Genomic DNA, 23,904 nt, shown 5'->3' with positions numbered 1-23,904 from the left:
TACCTGCCTGGCCCAGCTGAGGAGACTTCAAGGAAGGCCCCCGAGAGGAGGCAAGGCCTGGCCTGAATTTAAAGAACGAATGACATGTGGGGAGAGGAGGAGGGAAGGGCATCCAAGGTAACTGGATGTGCAGAGGTTACCAGACCCGAGTCAGCGAGGTTCCTTCTGAGAATCCCCACTATTTCAGGATGTCAGGAACCACGAGAGGGGGACCAAGGAGTGAGTGAGGCGGGTGCAGATTGGGCCAGGCTCTGACGACCACGTGAGGCAGCCTGGGTTTCTTTCTGCAGGAGCTGGTGGGGCATGGAAGGGCTTTAAAGCAGGGAGAAACACAACCCCGGGCCTGTGCTCAGAGGTCACTCTGGCCGCAGGGATGGAGAAGCTGGGGCACCGGGGAGGACCAGACTGGAAACATGGGGCTGGGGGGGGGGGGCGGGGAAGGAAGAAGCACTAGGCTGGGACCATCTGAGACAGTCGGGACTTGGTGATGATTATCTGGACGTCAGAGACCAGGCAAGAGGAGAGACCCATCAGGATGTCTGTGGCCAAGTTTCAGAGTAAGACCGAGCCCAGCACCTTCCTTCACCGTTAAATAACTCCTCCAGAGAGCATTGCATAACATCGTAGTTGCTAGAATCTGCAGAATGTTCAGGTTCAGAGCTGGGAGGGGTCCTAAAAGACATTATGCCAGAAGTGGGTAAACTGAGTCCCAGACTGCCGCCTCCAACTGCCTGGTCTGTCCTCCACCCCGTCCTCACTGCTCCAGCCCCACTGAGCCCGAAGACTAGCTGGAGTCACTTAAGGAAACACCTAGAGATGAGCCTCTGCGAACCGCATCTTTTACAAAAGCTGCTCCCATTACCCGGCTGCGCTGAACTTGGCAGGTCTGCAGCACCTTCCATCCTTAATTCCAGCCTCAGCCCCAGCAAGTGGCTGCAGCGGGACCCTGCTGGTACGCTCTAGGAAGTGGGTCAGAGGGCCTGAGTGTTTCCTCACCCGTGGTCACTGGCTGAGCGCTGGGTTACTCCGTTACACCCGAGGAGGGTTAACCACGATTCATCTCACCTGCTGTGCACACAGGCAGCACAGTCTCCTGCCATTCTAGAAACATCCCCCAGGCACCAAGATGCAGATGCTGCCTTGTTCATGAGGGCAGGCAGGGTCCCTCGGGTAGGGGTGGGGCAGAGCAGCACCTACGAGACACCTGGTTCTGATCGCCCACGGCTCACTGCCTCGGGAGGGAGACCGCATGTGGGTTCGTACTGGACCTGAGATGCTTTAGGGTGGATGGATGGGGCTCCCGACCCGGCCGGCACTGGTGAGGAGAGCCGGGCTGCTGTCCTGGACGGGGAGAAAGCTGCCCTGTGATCACGCACCTCAAGTGTCTGCAGGACGCCCGGCCACAGGGAGCAGTAGACAGATGCTCACCGCCAGGATAAAGGGGAAGCCGGCTCGGCCGTCCCCGCGTACCCCCAGTCACCCCGCCCAGGCTGGATGGAGCCAGCCTCTGCAGTGCTTATTTCTGCTGCTAGCTCTGCAGTCATGTGTCTCTCTGCTCCCTCATCCATTGATTTGCTCCTATATTTATAACTCTGATTCACTCTCTCCTTCACGCCCAAATGCAGCTATTTATTCACCTTCTTACTCGGGCTGCCCATCACTTACTCATTCCCCACGTCCCTCGTCCTACTTCATTCTCTACCAACGCCTATAACATCACCACTGACTCCCAGATGGATGACGTAAACGGCCTCCCCCAGTGGGCAGTTCGTGGACGGGAGTTGCCACCTGCACTGTTCAGACCGTCCCCAGGACTTTGGTGAAAGACGGCGATGAGGACGGTACCAGCAAGGCTACCATCCTTGAGTCCAGGAGGGTTGTGGTCAAGTCCAGCAAAGAAGAAAGTGGAAGTGTTAGTCACTCAGTTGTGTCTGACTCTTTGTGACCCCATGGACTGCAGCCCACCAGGCTCTTCTGTCCGTGGGATTCTCCAGGCAAGAATACTGGAGTGGGTTGCCATCCCCTTCTCCAGGGGATTTTCCCAACCCAGGGATTGAACCCAGGTCCTTGGCATTGCAGGCAGACTCTTTGCAGTCTGAGCCACCTGGGGAGATTCACGTCTGGCAAACGGCATCACAAAGCAAGCTGTGCTGGCTGGCTGTTTCTCGTACCTGTGATCTCCTTGGTTCCGCCATTGGTGTGCTTAAAGCGATCTCCTTCCACACGAACGCTGGGGCAGAGCACATCTGAGAAGGGCAAGAGGAGAGACTGATAAGCAATCTTGACGTTCCCTCCGTGGAAAGTGACAGGGCAGAGACCTCGTCCACCCCCCAGCATGTGGGACATCTGCCAGGAGCAGCGGCAGAAGCAGGGCCACACTGACTGGGCGTTCTGTTTACTCCCAGATGTACCTGATGCACACGGGCCCTAATGCCAGTGCCGTGCCCAGAGGTGACACAGGAATAGGCAAGGTCCCAGCAGGGAGCTCACAGTGTGTCCAGTAGAGGGAGCCCAAGAGCAATGCCCACAGGATCAACAGGGTCCTAAGTGACAGGAATGGGTCTGGGTTCCTGGGGGTCTCAGGATCCCAACACCCAGCCCAGCCTGGGAGGTCAGGAAAGCTTTCCCAGAAAGGTGACGCTTGCAGTTTCTCCTAAAGGAACAGTAAGACTCAGCCAGCCAGACCAAAGAATAAAAGGGGACACAGGCAGAGAGGGAATGTCACAAAGGCATGAACTTAATAGATGAGAATTCCAAGTCAGAGAGGTGTCAAAGGAACGGAAATGTGCCGAGAGCCTACCGGCAAGGCATCTGTTATGCTGCCCGAGGGAGCTTCAGGTGCCACTCCAGGCACATCCCAGAGGAAGCAAGACTGCCCAGTTATACAGAGGCAATGGGGGAAGTCAAAGTAAACCATACGTCATTACGTGGCATAACATATCTAAACATCTTCATGATTTCTCACCTTTAAAAAACCGGAAGGAAAAGGGATTCTTTCAGTTGCCCTAAAAATCCCAGAAACTCATTGTTACCAAAGGGGAAAAGGTCAGTTCAGTCACTCAGTCGTGTCCGACTCTTTGCGACCCCATGAACTGTAACACATCAGGCCTCCCTGTCCATCACCAACTCCCGGAGTTCACTCAAACTCATGTCCATCGAGTCGGTGACGCCATCCAGCCACCTCATCCTCTGTCGTCCGCTTCTCTTCCCGAGGAAAGGGTAGGGAGGGATAAACTAAGAGTTTGGGGTTGGCGGATACAAACTACCATATATATGTGTGTGTGTGTGTCTGTGTGTGTGTGTGTGTGTATATACATATACATATATATATATACTAGATAAACAACTAGGGCATAGTGTACATATAACACAGGGAACTATAGTAAATAGCTTGGAGTAACCTAGAATATTAAAGAAACTGGAAACGAGTATGCATGTATATATACATCTATGTGCATAACTGAATCACTCTGCTGTACATCTGAAACTAACACAGCATTGTAAGCCAACTATTCTTCAATTTTTAAAAATCCTACCCGGAGAACCCACTGCGAATGTTAGTGTCTCAGGCCCTAGTGGTGGCTTCCCTGCAAGTCCCCTAATCTCCTTCTCGGTGTGAGCGTGTGTGCCATGGGACACCTTACAGAGAATATACTTGTCTAGGGTAGCTTGGAGGAAGGGCAAGATCCAAGCCATAACGGGATTAAATTTATCACCAGAGGCAACTCAGCATCTGCCCTGGAAGCAATCTGGTAACATACATTATTGTAAGAATCACACCTGATCAGGAAGTTCCATCATCCCACAGATTTCACGTACGATGACCTCTTTTCAGCACAAGTGTTTCATTGTGGGACTCTTCACCAATCAGGAGTAAGAAGCAAGAATGGGATTCTCCCTGATTTGGGAGGAGGTATTTTTAACATTTATCCTCGAAGGCACCAGAGGTCTGACAGGCCCCAAGGAAGGGGTTATTTTGGAAACAGCACAGAGCTGTGTGTGTCCAGAACCACATATATGCAAGTGGGTGCCGGCACTGCGCAGGGTGCAGACAGCGCCACCCAGGACAGCAGCAGCTGCGGATGACAACCAACTGCTTCAAGGCTGGCAGGCCGCCAGAGGGATGCGCTGGGACTGTGCGTCATTAAAATGAGTTGACTCTGACCTTTCTAGCCTTGATTATCAGCAAACCTCTGCAGTCTGATGGCTGGAGCTCAGTGCAGGCAAAGCCACTGAGCCTTTGTCTCTGCAAATATCCCAGGGGAAGGCCCTGATTCCCGACCCTGGATGGTCAAAGACAGTTCGAAGGCCATGAACACAGAAAAGATGGAAACGTTTCAGAGATGTCAACATGTGCCCACACCACTTTAAGAAATCAGTCCCCAGACCACCTGCCAGTCCACTCATGGGAGCCATCACTAAGCCCCATACACGCCAAAGCCTCAAGAGGGAATTTATAGCTAACAATAAGTCATAACAAATGGCTCCCAAAATACACCCTGCATCCATGCTCCCCAGGGAAGAGAGGGCCCTGGAGGGTCACCTCTTTGCAGGGAATGGCGGTGAGCACCCAAAGTCACTCTCAGCTTGTAACTACGTGCCTTTGGCCAAGACATGTCCACCTCTTGGATAATGATCTATTTATTTCCACATGAGCTTGCTTATTGGAATTGAAATACTTACAGAGGTCCAGACACAATCCAGGTCCTGAGCTAGTTTTAAGGACCCACAAATGAGGAAACAGAAAAGATAGCATCCCTGCCCTCAGGGTGCTCGTGGGCTGACTGCAGCCAGGGCCTGAGACAGGTCAGCTCCAGGAAGTGCCAGGGCTGCCCTGACACCCTGTGTCTCCTTGCCTCACAGCATCCTCCTCCTTGACCCTCCAGACTCTGATCAGCAGCCCCCTGGGCCTTGCTCCCACTCACCCCAGCCTGAGTGAGGACCCCTCGGCAGGGTCCCGTGTCCTAGGGCTGGTGGTGCCATGCTGAAGGCGCTGACCAGCGTGGCTGCCTCCCCAGTTTAGGGCCCAGCTGAGTCTCAGTCCAGCTCTGTCTCAACTGCTTTCCCGGCTCCAGGCTCAGAATGGGAGGCGAGTCCACGATGGACGGAAGGACCAGCGATGCCTGAACCAAAGCTGAGCGGTAGACCAGATGCCTCCCAGGAAAGGGCTTCATTGTGCTTTTGACCAGGTGAGAACTCAAGAGTCCAGGACCCCAGCCACCAAGGTGGGGCAGGCACTGTTAGCTGCCACCCTAATACCCATCCCTCACTTCCTCCTGGCAAAAACAATGTCACTTTTTTTCAGGTGAGCAGCATCGTTAGCCCAGGGAGAAAAGTGGTGAGTGGTAGGTCGAAGCTGATTATGACTCCTATGGTCCCCACCTTTCCAGCCACCCCTCCAGCTAGAGATGCACCTGTGACCCAGTTCTGGCCAAGGGCGTAAACACCAGAAGCGCACGGTGGGAGGGGGCGGGCTGGGGTCTGAGAAGGCCTCCGTTTCCCTGATGGATGGGGACAGGTAGGCCGAAGGGGCTGGCAGGGGCACGTTCCCTTCCTCCTCCTTCAAATGCAGGACATCTGCAGGACTGTCTAGGAGAACTGAAGAAAGAGGAACTCCGCTGCCTCCAAGTCCAAGTGAAAAGCTTGAGAAAAAGCAAAGAAGCTGCTGAGAGACTGGATTACCGTCACATATCCCACCAATACAGACTTTTCCGGTTATCATTCAGGATCAACGCAAGGAGCCGCTCTGGAATTAAGGAGGAGAGTAAGTTCTCAGCAGTCAAAATGTGTATTTAACTAGTTCCCGGTGAGCTGGTTGCTTTTCCTTTTTAAAGTGTGAGAGCAGAAAAAAGATACAGCTGATGACAAAGCCCCTGTTTCCCCCAGAGTTCACCCATTGATATCTGTATTCCCTCAGCCTTTAGGAAGGTAGAACATTCTAGACTTCCTGGAGCAATGCGATTTCCCTTTCCCCAGGATGGGTTCTTTTTCATCAGAAGCTGCAACAGAGGCTGAGTCTTGGCTGATCAGAGCTGCTGCTCCCTGAGGCACATGACAGAAACTCACTACAGGTTCTCAGGAAGAAAAGAAAAGAAAAAAAAAAAACACTTCAGCTTGCCCTCAGTTTACCAAGTTGCAAACAGGGAGCATGTGTCTGAGCATCAGGGGAGGAGGGTTAGCACAGACGGTCTCTGCCGTCCTCTGCTTCATGCTCACCCACCCGCAGCTCTGTATGGAGGAGACACACCAGGCCGTCTCAGACATGCCTCCCAGTCCCCTGGCTCCCAGTCCAGAGCTTCTCCAGTCGGGGGGAGAAAGGGAGGGTGCTGGCAACTACTGAGTGCCTACTGTGCGCCAGTCGCTGGAGATTTGACTCACAACAGCAATTCCAGGAGGCAGATTTTGTTCCCATGACATAGATGGAGGAATGGAGGCTAAGAGAGGTCAAGAAACTCACCAGGAGGGAAGGGTGTCTGGGTTTGAATAAAGGGCCACCTGTGTCTAGAATGAGCGAGCAGAGGTGGCCCGGATGAGCTGAGCAGCACCAGGAGAAGCTGGGAGCAGAGCCCAAGGGAGGAGGCGGTCACTGCCCATCCATCACCTCCCGGCCGCGAACCACAGATGGGATGACAACAGTCCAAGTGGGCAGGGGAGGGGACAGGGGAAGCAGACATGGGCCAGACACCCGGCAGACTCACGGGGTCGTTCCTCTGAGGCCAGGAGGCCAGCCAGGGAAACAGTCCACACACCCCCGCTCTGGAGAGCCAGGCCCCAAGGCCCCAAGGATGAAAGGAATAATGATTAGAACCACAGGCTTCCAAGGCCGACAGCCCACACGTCGAAGTACTGTGGTCTGCTTCTGCTCGGGGCCGTGGCTCTCCCCGCGGTCAGCAGACGGAGGGAGCCTGCTCTGCACAGACACTGGCCAGGGGCGTTGAAACCATCAGCACGTCTGGCCGACTCCTCCCTACAGCTTTACGGGCCAGGTGCGGGGGTTCACAGATGCGGAAACACAGGCATAAAGAAGTCAGCAGGCTATCCAAGGCCACAGAGTGAGCAGAAGGCAAAGCCAGAGCACCAGCCCTGGCGTTGGCTCAGAGCCACGACAGCACGAAGCTTCTCTCCAAGGCCACTGGTCCAAGGTCACCCAGCACAGAGGAGCCAAGTCTGTCTTGTCTCCAAAGCCTGCGGGGACAGACGGCCAGCTTGCTACTTCCGGGGGCACGCCTTCTGCCTCTGGACGCCCTGACATGCACCCGGGGCTTCCTCGCTCTGCACTGAGGGTTCATCTGCTCTCTGACTTCCGCCCGTCAGGCCCGAATGCTTGGGCCCGCTTACATCTGGCTCTGAACAGGACACTGGGGAACCTGGGGAGGGCAGATGTCAAGACTCTGCCCTTGAGTGTGCCCTCTGCTGGTGCCAAATCCAGGACGGCCCCACTGTCTCTCACAAAAGCGGGTTAGATGTTTCCAGATGGTCAGCGTCCTCCTCTCTCCAATCGTCTCCAGCTGACCATCCCTTGTTCCCAGCAGCTCCCTCACCCAGGAGAGGAAGATTGGAAGGAGTAAGACCCAACCTACGATCACACACACTGTACACTCACAGGTCCTGGGGCATGGCTGAGGCGTGCTTCTGCCGGCAGAGGACAGTGCTCAGCCTCCTTTGTGACACCCATCAGTGTAGTGTTACGCCCATTTTTCAGATGAGACAACTGAGAGCCCTTAGATGACCTGCTCCAAGCACACCTCTAGTTAGCGGCAGAAGCAGGGTTCAGATTCAGTATGACCCCAGCATTTCCACACTTGACACCACAACTCGACATAAACATACAGGGTGGGGAAGAACATACGTTAACACTTAAACCGCGGCTACCTCTGTGAGGGCAGAACTTGAAGTGGTTTTTACCTCCTTTTTGCTTTTCTGTATTTTCACATGGGCCTTAAAAATATGAAGGTGATTCACTAGTACAGTATTTGAAGGTTATCAATATTATACTTTACTAGAAGGAGGCCTGAGCCTTGCCCTGGTACCCTCGATACTTAGGCAACTGGAGGCTGTAGGGGCAGGGGGCGGCAGGGTCACCAGGGATGGGCAGGGGGGCACAAGGGCTGTTTCCAGGGGTGACCTGGAGTCCCGGAGGATGGCAGGGACCTCGTGGGACTCAGATGCACGTCTGGACTCAAGACATCCTGCCACAAGGAGCAAATGTGTAAACACACAGACGAGGCAGCCCCGCCCTGCTGGAGCCACAGGCCAGACATGGGGCATGCTGGGAGCAAAGGCAGAGACAGACACGGAGAAGTGAGGGGTCGTCATGTGTGATCAGTCCACAGAGGAAACTGGCTGGTGAGGGGCGCTAGGTGTGGGGATCAGGACGCACGTGGGGTCTGAGAAGATCCCGGGCTTGGTGCGTCTGGGCTGAGAGCTCAGAAGGGAGCGAGAGCCACAGGAAGAGCAGAGGGCCAGAATATCCCAGCGAGGGCAGAGCCCCGGGGAAGGAAGCTGCTCGGTCGGCCCAGGGGTGATGCTCGGTCAGCCCAAGGGTGATGGGCAGGGGGGTGGGGGGGCAGTACCAAGCCCTGTAGCAAAGTCCAGGGAGGGAAGAGGGCAGATGTGGATCAGGGGGGACACCTAACCCCAGGTAGAGTCTGCAATTCAGGGCAATGAGGAAATGACTCTGCCCGGGATACAAAGCAAGGCAGGAAGGGGGCAATCCCGGCCAGGGAGAGAGAGGTTATTATCACGGTGACCTTGGAAGCACAACCCCTGCCAGGAGGGTGTGATTCCGTTTTCCTTGGACCTCCTTCCTCCTGGAGACTGTCCCGTGGGCTGAGCACCAGTAGGTGTCACCAGAGACTGCGAGGACCTCCTGGAAGCCGGGCAGGGAGGAGCCTGGGGTGGCTGGAAGTCGGGAGGGTGGCAGAGCCTTCGGCCACCACCCAGGTGCTCAGCCCCACAGTGACCGATAGCACCTGGCATCTGAGAAGCACCTGAACGCAAGTCTCCCTCACGCCACATCTGACAAGCGCCTGCCACACACCAGGCGCTGAGCCAGTCCAGGGCTCGTGGTAAGGAGCCCTCGGCACTCAGGGAGCTGCCGTCTCCAGCAGACAGAGCGGAAACCGGTCAAGCCAGGCACTGATGTCTCCAAGAACCATGCAATCACAACCCCTGGGAGGTGCGGAGGCCAGTGGGGGATGTAAACAGTGGGGTCGGAGCTGGCTGGAGGGCCAAGGTGTCTCCACTGAGGTCTGAGGCGGAGGCAGGCAGGTGAGAGCAGAAGGGCGGCCCACCAGAGGCGCGGGCCAGGGCCAGGGGGCCGGGGAGCATGGCCACCACGGCTGGGATGGCAAACAGGGAGGAGCGACCGTGAAACAAGCTGGGGGTGGTCCAGGACGGGTGGGGACTGACAGGCCCTGGCAGGAGATGCCGCTCTGCCTGGGCAAGGATGGGGACTGACAGGCCCTGGTGGGAGATGCCACTCTGCCTGGGCAAGGATGGGGACTGACAGGCCCCGGCAGGAGATGCCGCTCTGCCTGGGCAAGGATGGGGACTGACAGGCCCTGGTGGGAGATGCCGCTCTGCCTGGGCAAGGATGGGGACTGACAGGCCCTGGTGGGAGATGCCGCTCTGCCTGGGCAAGGATGGGGACTGACAGGCCCTGGTGGGAGATGCCGCTCTGCCTGGGCAAGGACGGGGGCGGAGGGACCAGCCAGGGGGTGGCAGAGAGCCATGGGGGTGCGCAGGAAGAGGCAGTCAGACCCTGGGCTCTCTGCCAAGCAGAGTGGGCAGGCAGGTGGCCAACTGGATGAGGAGAGAACCGGAAAGAAAGTTCTGAGTGTCTGGAAACCTGTAGGAAGAACCCATCTGGAAAACAGAGAACCCAAGTCCAGTTCCCACCACCCCGTGTCTGAGGTGTCTCAAGTTGCCCAGCAAGCAACCAGATCCATAAGCCTGGCTTTCCGAGCCAAGACAAGGCCTGGCTTTTGGTTTGGGAATGGCCCGTGTGCAGACAGCGTTTAACGCGCTGGGAGGGGCGTGGAGGAGATGGTTTGGAGAGGGAGAGGGCCAAGAGGAGGCCTCGGAGTAGGTCTCAGCCTCCCGTGTCACATGCCGGGACATGAGAACTGACCAGCAGAGAAGGCTGAGAAGGGGAGGCTCGTGAGATCGGAGGGGGACCCAGGGCAGGGAGGAGGCCCAGAGGCTACAGGAGGGAGCGTCTCAGAGGACAGGGTCGGGCACCCGAGTGACAGAGCTCACCACCAGGAGGCAGAGCTTGCGCCTAGTGTGGGACGGCTGCACGACCTCACCCTGCACCCTGAAAGCGCCATTTGGACAGCCAGGGGTGGGGGAGGCTTCGTGGGGGGAAGCCGCGCTCTCTGTGTGAGGCACCCTCCATCTTCTCTGACCTTCTGAGACTGTTTCCTCAGTTCCAGAACCAAATTCACACCCTTAGCATCCACCCTTCAGGGTCCCAACAGGGACTGGACAAGAGAAAGGACAGGAGGCTCCAGACTCAGGGCTGAGGCCATGGCGATCCCAGGGGGTCACGGCCCCCTTACCCCAGGACACCGGCGCCCAGCAAGGTGTCACCCAAGCCCAGCCTGTCGTCTGCACCCCCGAACCCCAAGCTTCTGCAGGATCAGAGAGGAGGGGGAGCAACCCCAGGGCTTTCACACAGGGCAGGGGTCCCACATGAGAGAGTTGCTCAGCGGGTGAGAAAAACTAGGCAAAACGAACCCTTCCTTCCTTCCAACGTGGAGTCGGAGTAGATGGAGAAATAAGAAAACCAAAAAAGCGGCAAAATTATCACATGACTCCAGAGAAGGATGGACAAGACATGTCCCCCTGGCCCTGTGCAGAGGGCCTGAGACTGGGCTGGGAAGACCAGAGGCAGGGGCTGGGGGGAGAAGGGGGAGACCCACGGTGGGAAGAGGCCTCGGGAGCCCGGCTCTGGGGGCAGCACAGACCCGAGGCCCTCGGCGTGTGGCCGGGACAAACCACCTCCCCGCTGCATCTCAGGAAAGAGGACAGGCTAAGAGAGCGCAAATGCCTCCTCGCAGGCACACCCCTGACCACCACCCACAGTGTCTGTGGGTCTCAGGGCGGATGGACGAGCAAGATACCCAGTCTCTTCTACTTGCGGCCACAGCCTCTCCATTAGCAGGCGGCCTGGGGTCAGACTGTGTCCGGACTCGGGGTCATGTCCCCAGTCAGGGGACAGAGACAGAGGCCTGGAGCCCACTGTGGACAGTGAGGCCCAGCTCAGCCGTGTACCATGTCAGGCCCTGCACGCCTATGTGTGGGGGGCGGGGTGGCAAGGTGGGGACCAGGGCACCAGGCAGAAGTGGACACAGCCGGCCCCCAGGCCCACCTGCCCCTGGCCCCTCTCCCTGAGGGTTGGTGGAGGTGGGTTCCTGAAATGCCCACTAGCCGCATTTCTGTGGGAGCCGTGGGGAGACTGGTGGGTCAGCACGGCCAGCCTGGCTGCCTACCCCCAGCACCGGACAAACCAGCCACAGAGGCAGCGTGCTGAGCAGAGCCAGGGCTGAGGCCAGGAGGAAGTCTAGGGCACGAGGGCACATGGTCCAGGGAGCAGGGCCCGCACCTAGGGCTGCCCGCCTGCCCGCCGCAGACGGCAGCCTCCCCCGAGGACCTGCAGGCAGGGGATGCGGAGCCCCTCCCGCAGTGTGGCTTCCTGCCAACCTCACGCAGGGAGTGCGGGCATGGGGGGCCCCTCTCCTCCCAGCTGACCACAGCCACTGCCCTGTCCCCTTCCAGCCCCGTGTCTTCACCAGGGCATCACCAGGTGCTGGGCTCTCTGATCAAACCTCCGCTCACTTTTCCTAACTCCGGCCGACCCTTCCACCCACCCCAGGCCTACCCTCAGACCACTTTCTCAGGGACACCCGCCCTGTCTCTCGGGCCCTGCCCAGCCCACCTGCCTGGGGTGCTGGGCTCAGCTCCAGCTCCCTCTCCCACTCCACCCTGAGCCTGGGGCCACCAGGGCTGTGAGGGGCAGCCGTCGGTGGGGTCTATGGACACACTCGACCTTGCAGCCTGGGGGGGTCCTTGCCCCCACAAGGCCCTCAAGAGGCAAGGCCAACTGAGCAGGAGCAGTGACGAGAAGGGGGCTGGGCGTGGGCTGGGCGGACTGGGGCCAGGGTAGGACCCTCTGGGCCGCTGTGTCCTGGACGCCACTGGAAGGGGGGTTCGCCTGCCTCCTAGGCCCACGTTACGGGGATGGGACATGTCTCCAGGGACACTTTTTATACTTGATCGGTGACTTGCATGTAACAGAGTTCACAGTGGGCAGGTTTCCTTTTGTTCTCCTGCCTGGGGTTCGGGGCTCAGGGCCTTCCCAGTGCTGGGTGGGCTTTGGTCAAGGCAGAAGTCACTGGAGATGCTCAGCTCTGCATTCCAGCCCTGGAACCATGGGTCCCACGGGGTCCACCAGTACAGGCTCCTCTGGTTCAACCTGAGCTCAGGGCAGGATCTGGGGCCCTAGGCAGACACGGCTGCAGCACAAAACACCCAGGCTGAGCGAGCGCCGAGGGACGCCAGGCTCGCCCTGCAGGGGAGCTGGGGCCCCTCCAAGAGCTCCTGTCATCACCGCCCCCTCCTTGTTCACTCCTCCGGTTATTAGACTGATGCAAGGAACAGGGGATTGAAACCAAACCAAGAAAACTCCACCGTGTGTTCATTACTTGATCAAGCAACACTGGCTACATCCAGAATATGAGTAGGTATTTCAGAAGCGCAGACAGACACTCCATACGCGTTGGGTTTTATTTTTGTTGTTCCTATTCCCCATGCCACCCCTCCATCTCTCTCCCACGTGTACGTGTGTGCTAAGTCGCTGCAGTTGTGTCTGAATCTTTGCAAGCCTACGTACTGTAACCCTCCAGGCTCCTCTGTCCATGGGATTCTCCAGGAGAGAATACCAAAGTGGGTTGCCATAACCTCCTCCAGGGGATCTTCCCAACCCAGGGATTGAACCTGCGTCTCTTAAGTCTCCTGCATTTACAGGCAGATTCTTTACCACTAGCACCACCTGGAAAGCCCCAAAGTGCACTGACTTTTAATAAAGCTGTAATTTTGTAACTTCCAGGCTGAGGGTCAGGAGGAAGGGGCTTTTGCTATATGGACCGCCCCTCTCTAGATTCGTGTGTGAGTGTGTGTAGGCACATACATGCCTCCATGTGTGTGTTCTGAGTGGGCATGCGTGTTTGCATGCCCGTGTGTTTGAGTGCGTATGTGTATCTGTGTTTGTGTGACTGCGTGTCTGTGATTTGCTGTGTTTATATGTGGATAAACTCAAAGAAACCAGAATCTGGTGTCATTAAAAGGACAAAGACAGGCACATTTTACAGCCAAAAAGTCACCAAGAACATGCTGCTTTGACCATTGTTTTCCTTCAGCCTTCCAGGAAGCGTGAGGCTGTATCAGAAGCACAGCAATTAATCAGCCATATTTCTTGGAAAGTCCCAGACACCATGTAACCCCTGTGCCCCCCTCGCCCTCCCACAAGTGTGAATCCAGTTCAGCTAGGTCAAGGTTAGCTACAGGACGTGAGAGACACTCAGAAGGCAGAAATCCTCCCCATAGTTAATTATATAGATGCATACTTATTTACAGACACATGTATATATAGACTGTGTATACGTGTATATACATTTTGCAAGTGCCAATTTCACTGTGGCCACTATATTTCATCCCTTTACCAACGCAACACGAAAGCCACCTTGGCGAGTGCAGAGTCAAACCTCCCTCCCTGAGCCGGAACTCCTGGCGTGACGATGCCAGTAAATGAGACAGTCACGCCTGCATGCCTGCACTCTGTCTGGGATGACCCCAGGGACAAAGAGCGCCATGGCTGGAACCATCCCACAGCCGGGCAGTGGCAAGGGGAGCACGCGGACCCACAGCTGACCTTGAGTCCTTTCTAGTCGTACCAGGGTGTGAATCCTCATCTAAGACCTGGGATGGCAGAAGGACTTTTTAGGATACACACTGCTGCTGCTGCTGCTAAGTCGCTTCAGTCATGTCCGACTCTGTGCGACCCCATAGACGGCAGCCCGCCAGGCTCCCCCATCCCTGGGATTCTCCAGGCAAGAACACTGGAGTGGGTTGCCATTTCCTTCTCCAATGCAGGAAAGTGAAAGTGAAGTCGCTCAGTTGTGTCCGACTCTTAGCGACCCCATGGACTGCAGCCCACCAGGCTCCTCCGTCCATGGGATTTTCCAGGCAAGAGTGCTGGAGTGGGGTGCCATTGCCTTCTCTGTAGGATACATGAGTCACCCCTAAAAAATGGCAAGGCGAGGAAGCACCTATAAAGCAACAGCTCCTGGGAGTGGGGGAGAGGGTTATGCAGGATGACAATCAAGACACAGAAGGGAAGGGGCCTTCTGGATAATTGATAATCTACAGTACATAATGGGTGGGATTATATATAACATATTATTTATAATAGTATATATTGACTTGTAATATATTAATTCATAATATAATGTAAAATATATATTAATTTATAATATAATGGGTGGGTGGGAACCCCACACACCCTGCGCAGCACCCCATGAAACGCCCTCTCCAGGGTCACCCCAGGAGACAGCAGCAGCGACTTCATATTCTCCCAGCCATTGCCTCAGAACCCATCATCGGGAGTCCGTGATCTTTCCCTCTACAGAGCCAGAGAGTAAACACTTCAGACTTCATGGGCCACGTGGTTGCTGTCACAACCACTGCCTGTGGCTGTGTGAACAGAGCCACCAACAATATGTAAACAAGCTGACATGAACTACATCCTCCAGTAAAACTCAGTGTGTAACACGTGGTGCCTGAGCGCATCTGGCCTGCGGGCTGGAGTTGGCCAGCCCGTGCACTAGGTCAAGGACGGGCTTGCCTTCCTGAATAGGCTAGCTCCCTTTACAGAATTCAAAGTGCCTGAACTTCGAGACTCTGCCTAATTCCCTCCTGGGATGAATGTCTCAGAACTTCAGTTTTTTACTTTTTTAAAATATAGATTTGTCATAGAAATAGTTTATCAGTTGCACCTGACTCTCTGATCCCATGAACTGCAGCATACCAGGTTTCCCTGTCTTTCACTATCTCTTGGAGTTTGTTCCAATCCATGTCCGTTGAGTCAGTGATGCTATCTCATCCTTTTTCGCCCCCTTCTGCTTTTGCCTTCAATCTTTCCCAGCATCACGGTATTAAGTATGATAATAAACAGTGCAATAAGAACAAGAACCACGGTAAGTTGTTCACCAGATCAGTAAATATCACATTCTTTCAGATGAGGAGACCAAGGCTCAGAGAGGCTCCGACTCCAGCCCAGGCACTGCCGGCGGCAGAGGGCAGAGCTGGGATTCCATCCAGTCTCTGTGCCACAGATCAGAAGTGCTGGCAAGGCCGTGCCCTCATTAGGATGGTCACGAACTCTGTGCCAGGCTACAAAGGGAGCCTTTGATGTGCAAGTCCCCTGGGCTCTAGAGAGTAGGTAGTAATATTACTGTCCTCAATTTATAGTGAAAACTAAAGGTTAAAAAAGGAACCTGTCAAACAGAGAAACTTGTGTTTAACTGGGGCCTGTAGACCTCAGTCCGTCTGCTCAACCCAGATGCTACAACACTGCAGCTCCCCAGAGACAGAGGGCAGGCTGTGAATGCGAGCCCTCCCCAAATTCTCATCCTGTAATCCTCACACACGCCAGAAACCACGCCTTCTCAAAGCGGGTACTATTGCCTCCAAAGGGGCAAAAATGGCTTTCAGGGAAGGGTTGAAAAAACCTGAGGGATTTCAGATGGGGCCCTCCAAAGTTCAACCTACCCAAACAGCATAAGTAGTAGGTGTGATATTACAGTTTCAGAGAAGCAGGCAATGAGAGGAAACAGAACACTTACATAAATACCCTATTTTTAAAAGGTCGAGAAATACTGCCCTGCGTGAAACATATAAACTCAGTCACCTTTCTGACAGATAATAAATATACACACATGGGCTTCCCAGGTGGCTCAGCGGTAAAGAGCTGGCCCGCTAACGCAGAAGACGCAGGTTCGATCCCTGGGTCGGGAAGATCCCCTGGAGAAGGCAATGGCAGCCCACCCCAGGATTCTTGCCTGGAGAACTCCACGGGCAGAGGAGCCTGGGGGCTACAGCCCACACGTGCTGACACACACACACACACACACACAGAGTAGAGCAGACAGTTGCAGAATGTGTGCTCAGGGCCACTGTTGTGTCGAGCACTTTCCACATCCCAATCCTTAGATTTTCAGGATGCTCGACAAGGTAGCAATGTCACCATCATCCTCTTTGTACCAATGAACAGGACAGGAAGAGGTGAGCTAACAGGCCTGAGGCTTCACCCAGGGTGTGGGGTGCAAAGCCCTCCCACCAGCCCACGCTACACCAGGGGAGTCACTAGGCACGTGCAAGCCTGCTCTAGGAGCCTCCCTGCCTGCACAAATCCACAGAGCGCTCAGGACTAAAAAGGCAGGACAGCCATCCTAAGACTCCAGGACCCAGCAGCAGAGAGGTGGGGTCAGGTGGGGAGCACTCGGGATGCGAGGGAGCCTGCTCCTTCTGTGCATCGGGACACACCCATCAGGAAGTGTGGACAACACGAGCTGCCCTCTCTGGTTCAGCAGAGGCTAAAGGCGGAAGCTCTGGGATTTGGACACGTGGGTCACGCAGATGCGGCCGACAGAGGAGTCAGGCAGGGGCCTGGTCAGGCGCGGGCCCTGTGGGGCCGGGCTGGGCGACTCTTCCTTCTTCCCCAAGCACACAAATCAGGAATGAGTGATGGGTGGTTTTTAGTTTTCCATCACTTTCAGTAATTTTCCAATAAAATGTCCCAGCTCATAATCAGAATTAAGAAACCCCATGACCATTTCCAGGGGGTGACCTTGATCAAGACAAGTTTTCCCAAGGAGGACCTCCCAGTGACCTTCAAGCAAAGGGTGGGACCCCCGGCCTCACTTCCTGAGGGTGATGTGGTCCGGGAGCCAGGCCACAGGCATCCACGTGGCGGCTCCAAACCCGCAGCTGGGGCAGCTGCCGGCTCTGCCCCAGCTTCAGGTCCACCCAGGGAGGATGAGCTGGGCAGGTTGTCTCGTGGGCACGTGTGTGTTCCCAGATGTGAGTGTGTGTGTGGTGTGCGCAGAGTGTCTGGGATTGCATGTATGATTTATGGGGTGTCTGTGTGTGGGGGGGGTGTAGAGTGTGGGGGGGGGTGTATGTATGATTTATGGGGTGTATGTGAGTAAGTGTGTGTGTGTGTGTGTGTGCGCACACACTCGCTGACCTCACCTCCGAGTCTCTGGGCCACGCAGAGGGACGTGGGAAAGGAGATGGGTGGGGACAGGAGGACTTGGTCCCTGGGCACAAGGCCGCCAGCAGGGCTGTGCCCTCTCTGATGACCACAAGACTCAGGCCCCAAGGGAGACAGGCCCAAACAAACTCCCAGCCTGGACATGCCACCCAGACATGCCAACAGCCGGGCCCAGGCTCTCCGTAGACAGAATCTCTCAGTCCTCAAGGGGACATTCCTGGGCGCTGAGGTGCGCTCTGGCCTTGGCTGGTTCTTGGCCCCCTCCCAGCTGGGTGGACTCTGGAGAGTCAAGCCCCCAAGTCAAGCCTCCGCATCTGCCCTCAACAGTAAGAGTGCCTTGGCAATAAGCGCCCCTCACTGGTAAGGGCGCCTCGGCAGTAAGCACCCCTCAGCAGTAAGCGCCCCTCGCAGGTAAGCGCCATGATGTTCCCCTCCTGGGCACCGTTGCTGCCCACCCCCGCCCGGCCCAGCCCCTCCTCTACCAGCATCAGGCCCAGGCCTCCTGCAGGCCCTTGGTTCTCCTACTTGCCTCTGCCTGGAACTCTGGGCCCATCAATCTTGGCGTGAATGGCTGTTCCACGTCATTCCAGCTTCAACTCAGCTTTTCTCTTCTCAAAGGCCTTCCTATAACCTTCCCACTTAAGACCCTTTATCCTGTGAACCTCTCTCATTTCTTCAAAGCACTTAACCACTCTATGAAATGACATTCATATTCACTTGATTTTTTTCCCCTCCATCTCCTTTCTGGAAAGTATCACCCTAAAAGTGGAACCTCAGATGCGATCATTCACCATCATGATCCCCCTGCCTCAGAACAAAGTCCAGGAGATAAGAGAGAAACAAAAAATACGTGTTGAGAAAGTAACCCAAAGGTATAATAGCGGGCCCTTAAGACGCGCACTGCCGCAAGCTGCCGTCTTCAAAGGTCCACCTGGTCCATCCCAGCTACACAAATAAGTCCTGAGATTTCCTCACACTGTTTTATGCTATTAAAAAAAAAAGCATAGAATACATTTTCAAGTGATTCCCTCACCTGAAGGTGAAGTGGCCTATGGCAGATACAGTCAAAAGCAAGAAAGAGCCTCTCAAAGAATCTCAGTGTCCAGACCCAGGGCCCACCTTCCCTATCCTCACGGTAGCCAAGTCCATGAGCAGGTCCAATGAGCACAGGAGGCCGGGACCCTTCTTGCAGGGGCTGAGGACAAGCCTAAAATCACGAACTGGTGAAACGCATGGCTGGGGAGCGGATGCAGACATGCTCCCAGAGAGATCTGCAGGAGAGCAGTGAAATGCATTCCACCTCACACGTAAGAAAGCCCCTCTGTGTGTGTGTGAGTGTAGTCATGGTAAGGATCACATCCCAGGAGTCAAAACCCACTGGGAAAGCACATGGACACAACACAGAGGAGGGAGGGAGGGAGGCTGCAGAGACATAAAAGGTTCCTCCCGTGCCCTCAGTCACGCTAACATCCAAGAGCTACAGGACACAGCCCAGGACATGGCCCTTGTCCCTGGGGAGAGGGGAGGCAGGACCACCAGAGAGCATCCCCAGAATAGAAGTAGGCGGAGGCTCCCCAGCTGTGGGCGCTGGCAGGCCACAGGATCGCTTAAGGCTACACCACCAGCTATATAAAGGTTGTGTCGTGGCCGTGACCGAGCCCGGGGTGGAGAGGGCTCTTAATTACAGCCGCGGCTCTGGGGCTGGGCCTCCACCCCACACTCTGCAGGAAGCCGGGCTGAGATCCAGTCCCCTGGGGGCCTCGGCAGGCCACGGAGGGGCAGGAGCTGATGCCCTGACACAGAGGTGCTTCCCTGGATGAGCCCAGGGCCAGGGGGACAGTGAGCCACGGGCCAGAGCAGAGCTTAGGGGAGGTCACCGGGCAAGGCCACAGAGGTCATGATGCTAGAAACAGGTCTCTGACAACACTGCCATGCATGCCTGCTGCTGCTGCTGCTGCTGGTGGTCCACTCCTAATTTTTCAGATCATCTCTGTCTTTTATAAAATGAGGATAAAGATTTCTTCAGCCACCATGACCTTCATCTGTCTATTGAACAAACAGCCACTGGTCACCGTGCAGGAGCCAGGGCTTGACCAGGCCCTTGTAGGGTTCGATAATTAGACATCTGATGGGATTACTACGGAAGAACAGCTCAGAAAAGCTCAGACTCATGGGCTTTGGGTGCTGAGCTGGGTGAGGAGTCTGTGATCCTGGATAAGCCACTCGGTCCCTCAGGGCCAAGGAGGGGCCATCAGCGATAGAAGAAAAACTTACTTAGGGGATTGGTGTGAGACTTCAAAGCCATGGTGGGTTTAAAGATGGTTCCTGAATATCCAAACTTAGTGGGAAGAGCTCAGGCCCTGCAGTCAAACAGAGTGAGGTCAAAATCCCAGGTCTGCTTCCAGCCAGCAGGGCCACTTCAGGAGTGACCTGAACTAGCCACCCCAGCGAGGGACCAGGAGTGGCCGTGGGGTAAAAGCCAACATAAGCACCTAAGCGTTGTGAATATGAACTCTGAGAAAGGACGGATGTGGAAAGGAAGCCATAAACGCATTGGGGAAAAAAATCAGCTGGCGGCACCAAGTTATCCTATTTGCTGCTATGATTTAGGAGGCAGGTTATGGGAATTCTGCTCCAAGCAGAGGGATGATGGCATTCTGAGGCCTGAGAAGCAGAAGGACAGTTCAAATCCATGGCTGGTCCAGGAGCAATCTTGACAAAGAGAAGCTTCAGCAGCAGCCACCCTGAAAAGACACTGTCCAATCCCAGGCCTGGTCCTGTCCCCACATCACCCCCTCCTCTGCTCACACGGTCACTCCCAGCTGGGCTTCCAGACCAGAGCAGGGCAGCCACGGCCCCCACACCCCAGCCTGTGCTGCCTGAGGGCCAGGGCTGGGCAGCCACCCGGACACTGGCCCCTCACCTCCTGTGCGCTGAGCTGGGACTCAGCTTCCCCGCTGTCCCCTCAGACTGCCCTGCCTCCCTCCTACAGCCGGGCTGGCTGGAAAGCACAGGCTCTGGAAGCAGTCAGACCTCAGTTCCCATCTGCAGCATCAGCATCATAGAAGACGGAGAAGGAGGAAGCGGAGGAGGAAGAAGCTCGTATGTAGGCTTCACACATAAAGTTAAATTTCCTAGCAGCCACAATTTTAAAAAAGCAAAAAGAACTAGGTAGAATTACTTTTAGGAATATGTTGTATTGAACCCTAAATTTCCAGGATGTGTGTGTGCCGCGTGCTTCACCTCTCAGTCGTGTCCAACTCTTGCTACCCCACAGGCTATAGCCTGCCAGATTCCTCTGTCCATGGGATTCTCCAGGCAAGAGTAGGTTGCCATTTCCTTCTCCAGGGGAAATCTTCCTGAATCAGGAATCCAACCCAGGTCTCCTGCATTCCAGGCAGACTCTTACTTACTGAGCTACAAGGGAAGCCCCAAATTTCCAGAATACTATCATTCAAACATGTAATTAATATAAAAAGATGCATGAGATGCTTTACTCCCTTTTTTCATACCTCGTCTACAAAATCCAGTGGGTATGGCACTCAGGCACTTCTCAGTCTGGACCAGCTCCAGACTGGTGACTGGCCACACGTGATGGCCAGCGCAGGATGAGGCACCAGTTTCCCCACATGCAAATCGTGAACACAGACACCACCTCCTCCCCCCACCCCAACTGGGCTGGGTGAGAACACAGTGTGAGTGAAACGCAAATATCCTCCCCGGCCTTCAAACCGTTTGGTGCTCAGAGAACAGCGGGGTCTCTGAGTGCTGTTCACCTCCCCCCGCGCCGACCCTGGGAAATCAGGTTGGGGTCCTTCTCCCCCAGATGCGGCCTGCCATAGGGAGCAGGTATGAGTCACCCCCCACCCCCCACGCCCCAGCCTGTCTTTTCCAGACGTTCATCAACCTTCAACATCTAATTGTTCCACTCTGCTCATACACACAAGGGAAACAGTTATTGTTGGCTAGGATTTCAGATTTGCTGAATATGCCTAGTCTTTGCATTTGGGAGGCAGTACATCATTGCGCGAGTTGCTTCCCACGTGCACAGCACAGAATCCACTGCAGGCTGCTGCCCCTGATTTCTTTTTCGACAACATTCAGGCAGCTCCTCTTCCATCCTAGGCTCCGTTCCAGGCACTGGTACCCCTAGGAACAGCCTTTCCCTGGTGAGGACTGTATTCCGTGGGTGAAGGCAGCTCTGACAATGAACAGAAATTTCAAATGGCAGGAGGCAACCAGCATGCACAGTCTGTGGTGTAATAATCTGTCACTTCCCTGCTGCCTCCAGGAGAAAAAGCTTCCCAAGGACAAGAAGGACATCAGCTCCCACACTGCATCCTGGACACCTGGTAATTGCCTGGCAGAGGACTCACTCAATGTGTGACTGCTCAATGAATGAATGAATGGATGGACAGATGGACTAAAGTGAACCAATGCCGACTACAACATATGGTTGGGTTGAAGTCGAATGAATGAACAGATTAGCATGAATCCACCATGGCTGCTGAATGAATAAATGAATGAGTGGATTGGATGGACTGAATGATCACAACACTGGAAACCCATATCCTTACTCTCAGATCTCCTAGGTCATCGGTGAGAAGCCCCTGCGGGAACAGCCCAGATCCAGACCGTGAATCATCCGCAGGGACCCTCCCCGTGCCAAGGGGCTCCTGGCTGTTTGGATGCTGTGGGGCTCCTTGATCTCACCCACCACGTGCTTTCCACAATGTTACTGTTCGCGATTCTGTTTTGTTTTGCTTTGTTTCTGATTGAAGCAATTGTGAAGAGATTTTGCTTCCTGAGTCTCCAGAATAGAGCAGACCCTCTCAGCCTCCAGCTGTATTTACAAACTGCATTCCCTTCAGATGACTAAGAATAACTCGACTCTTCCCTCCATTCAGGCATGTGGAGAAGCCTGCGAGGGAGAGTCCTGACTCTCTCCTGACATTTCCACAGCAGATGTGCGACGTGCTAGCAGGCTGGACCTGTATCCTTTCCCCTTGGGTCTGGTTCCCTGGTGTTCCTGCCGGGGTCAGACCCCTTTCCCTGGGGGAGGAGAGGTGGTAACTGACTCCACTCCACAATGTCAAACAGGGTCCTATGGTTCAGGCCCAGAGAGTCAGCCTGCTTTCACTCCAAGGTTACGGTGATTGGCTGGGGACAGTCACAGAGCCTATAGATGTCCAGCTAGACGAGTCCAGGCCTGTGGGGTCACCCTCTCCTCTCCTGGGTCCAACCCACACCTGCTCTTTCTCTGTCCTGCTCAGGCCCATGTCACCCAGCCCCTTTGCTGGCTGCTATGGGATGAGGTCAGCCAGCCAGGCGGGCAGGGAGTGAGGCAGGGACTCCTTTCCTGCTCCCTCTGGGTCACGGCCGAGGGGGCAGCTGTGATTCTCCCCAAGACGAGGAGACCAGAGCTCGTGATGGTCAGGCCCTCCGAACCCAGAGGCCCCGGCTCCCTGCCATCCCTGCTCCCACCGCTGGCTCCCGGTGCCTCCCTCTCCCTCCCCAATGGCTGTCTTCTCCAAACAGAACCTCATCAGCATCTCTTCCATCCACGCTGGTCACTGCTGGACCCTGACACACAAATCTGCCAGAACAGAATTAACGCTGAGAGCGAGCAGAGCAACAGGAGAGTAGAGGGCCTGGTCTCCACTCGGGGCTGCCTGACCACTGGCCTTTGCATCCTGGGTGATGTCCATATGTCTCAAGGCTTAAGCAAGTTAGAGCAGGGTTTGCTGTTACCTGTGATCATTGTCCCTGTCAGACCCAGGGTCAGGGGTGGTGAAATCTGTGCTCTAGGGGCACAGGCTGACAGCCCAGATTCTGTGCCCACACTGCCATTTTATTAACTGGGCAACACGATCCAGTGACCTGACCTCTTCAGGGTTGTCCAAACCATTCCCAAAACCATCCCCTGGGAGGGGGAACCTCTTCAAAATCTAGATTCTGCTCTGCCAAGACGAAGAACCACTTTGAACCCAGGCTGCCAGGATGAAGAAATGCTGCGTGGGGGGGGGGGGGGTCAGCTGGGTGCTCACAGACCCTGAGCCACCAGGCTGGATGACTGCCCCTTGGCTGGACCTGGTCCTAGCGCCCACCTCTTGTCAGCTGGTATTTCTGGCCATATGCACCTAGATCAAGTCTCCACCCGGCCTTGCCGAAGCAGTTCATCCTCCCTTCCTCCTCTTCCCCACATGGTGCCATCACCTCTCTGGACTGCTGTTGAGGGCCCCGCAGGCCTTGCAGCTGTGCCCCCTTGGATCTCAGCATTCAGCAAGAAGGGGCGCATCTGTATCTTAGGAGGCTGTAACGAAGGTCAAATGAAGTCACTATGGAAGTCCACAGCCAGTGAACTGCACCCTATGGATCAGGTGAGTGTCCCCTAACCCTCTGGGCATCCCTTTCCTCATCTGTAAAACGGGCCTGGGCATCCACCTCCAACATCATTCTCTGAAGTTGCCCAGCTGTCTTGTGAGGGGGCTCGCTCACTGGCCAGCATGCCTTTCTCCACGAAGATCTAACCATGTCACGTCCTGCCCAGAACCCTCAATGCCTTGCCA

General features: G+C 55.4%; 1 protein-coding gene across 1 annotated transcript in view; it reads right to left on the bottom strand.

Moving 5' to 3' along the window:
* Positions 1-23,904, bottom strand: part of COL22A1 (collagen type XXII alpha 1 chain) — a 224,743-nt gene that overhangs the window by 171,749 nt on the left and 29,090 nt on the right. Inside the window, exon 4 of the mRNA XM_069600933.1 lies at positions 2,172-2,246. Within this exon, the coding sequence (XP_069457034.1) occupies positions 2,172-2,246 (75 nt within the window). The remainder of the gene's footprint in view (positions 1-2,171; positions 2,247-23,904) is intronic.

The sequence above is a fragment of the Ovis canadensis genome, chromosome 9 (genome assembly GCF_042477335.2).
Source record: "Ovis canadensis isolate MfBH-ARS-UI-01 breed Bighorn chromosome 9, ARS-UI_OviCan_v2, whole genome shotgun sequence".
NCBI classification, from domain to species: domain Eukaryota; kingdom Metazoa; phylum Chordata; class Mammalia; order Artiodactyla; family Bovidae; genus Ovis; species Ovis canadensis.
The sequence above is the reverse complement of the archived record's forward strand: the minus strand, read 5'-3'. Positions and strand labels throughout refer to the sequence as shown.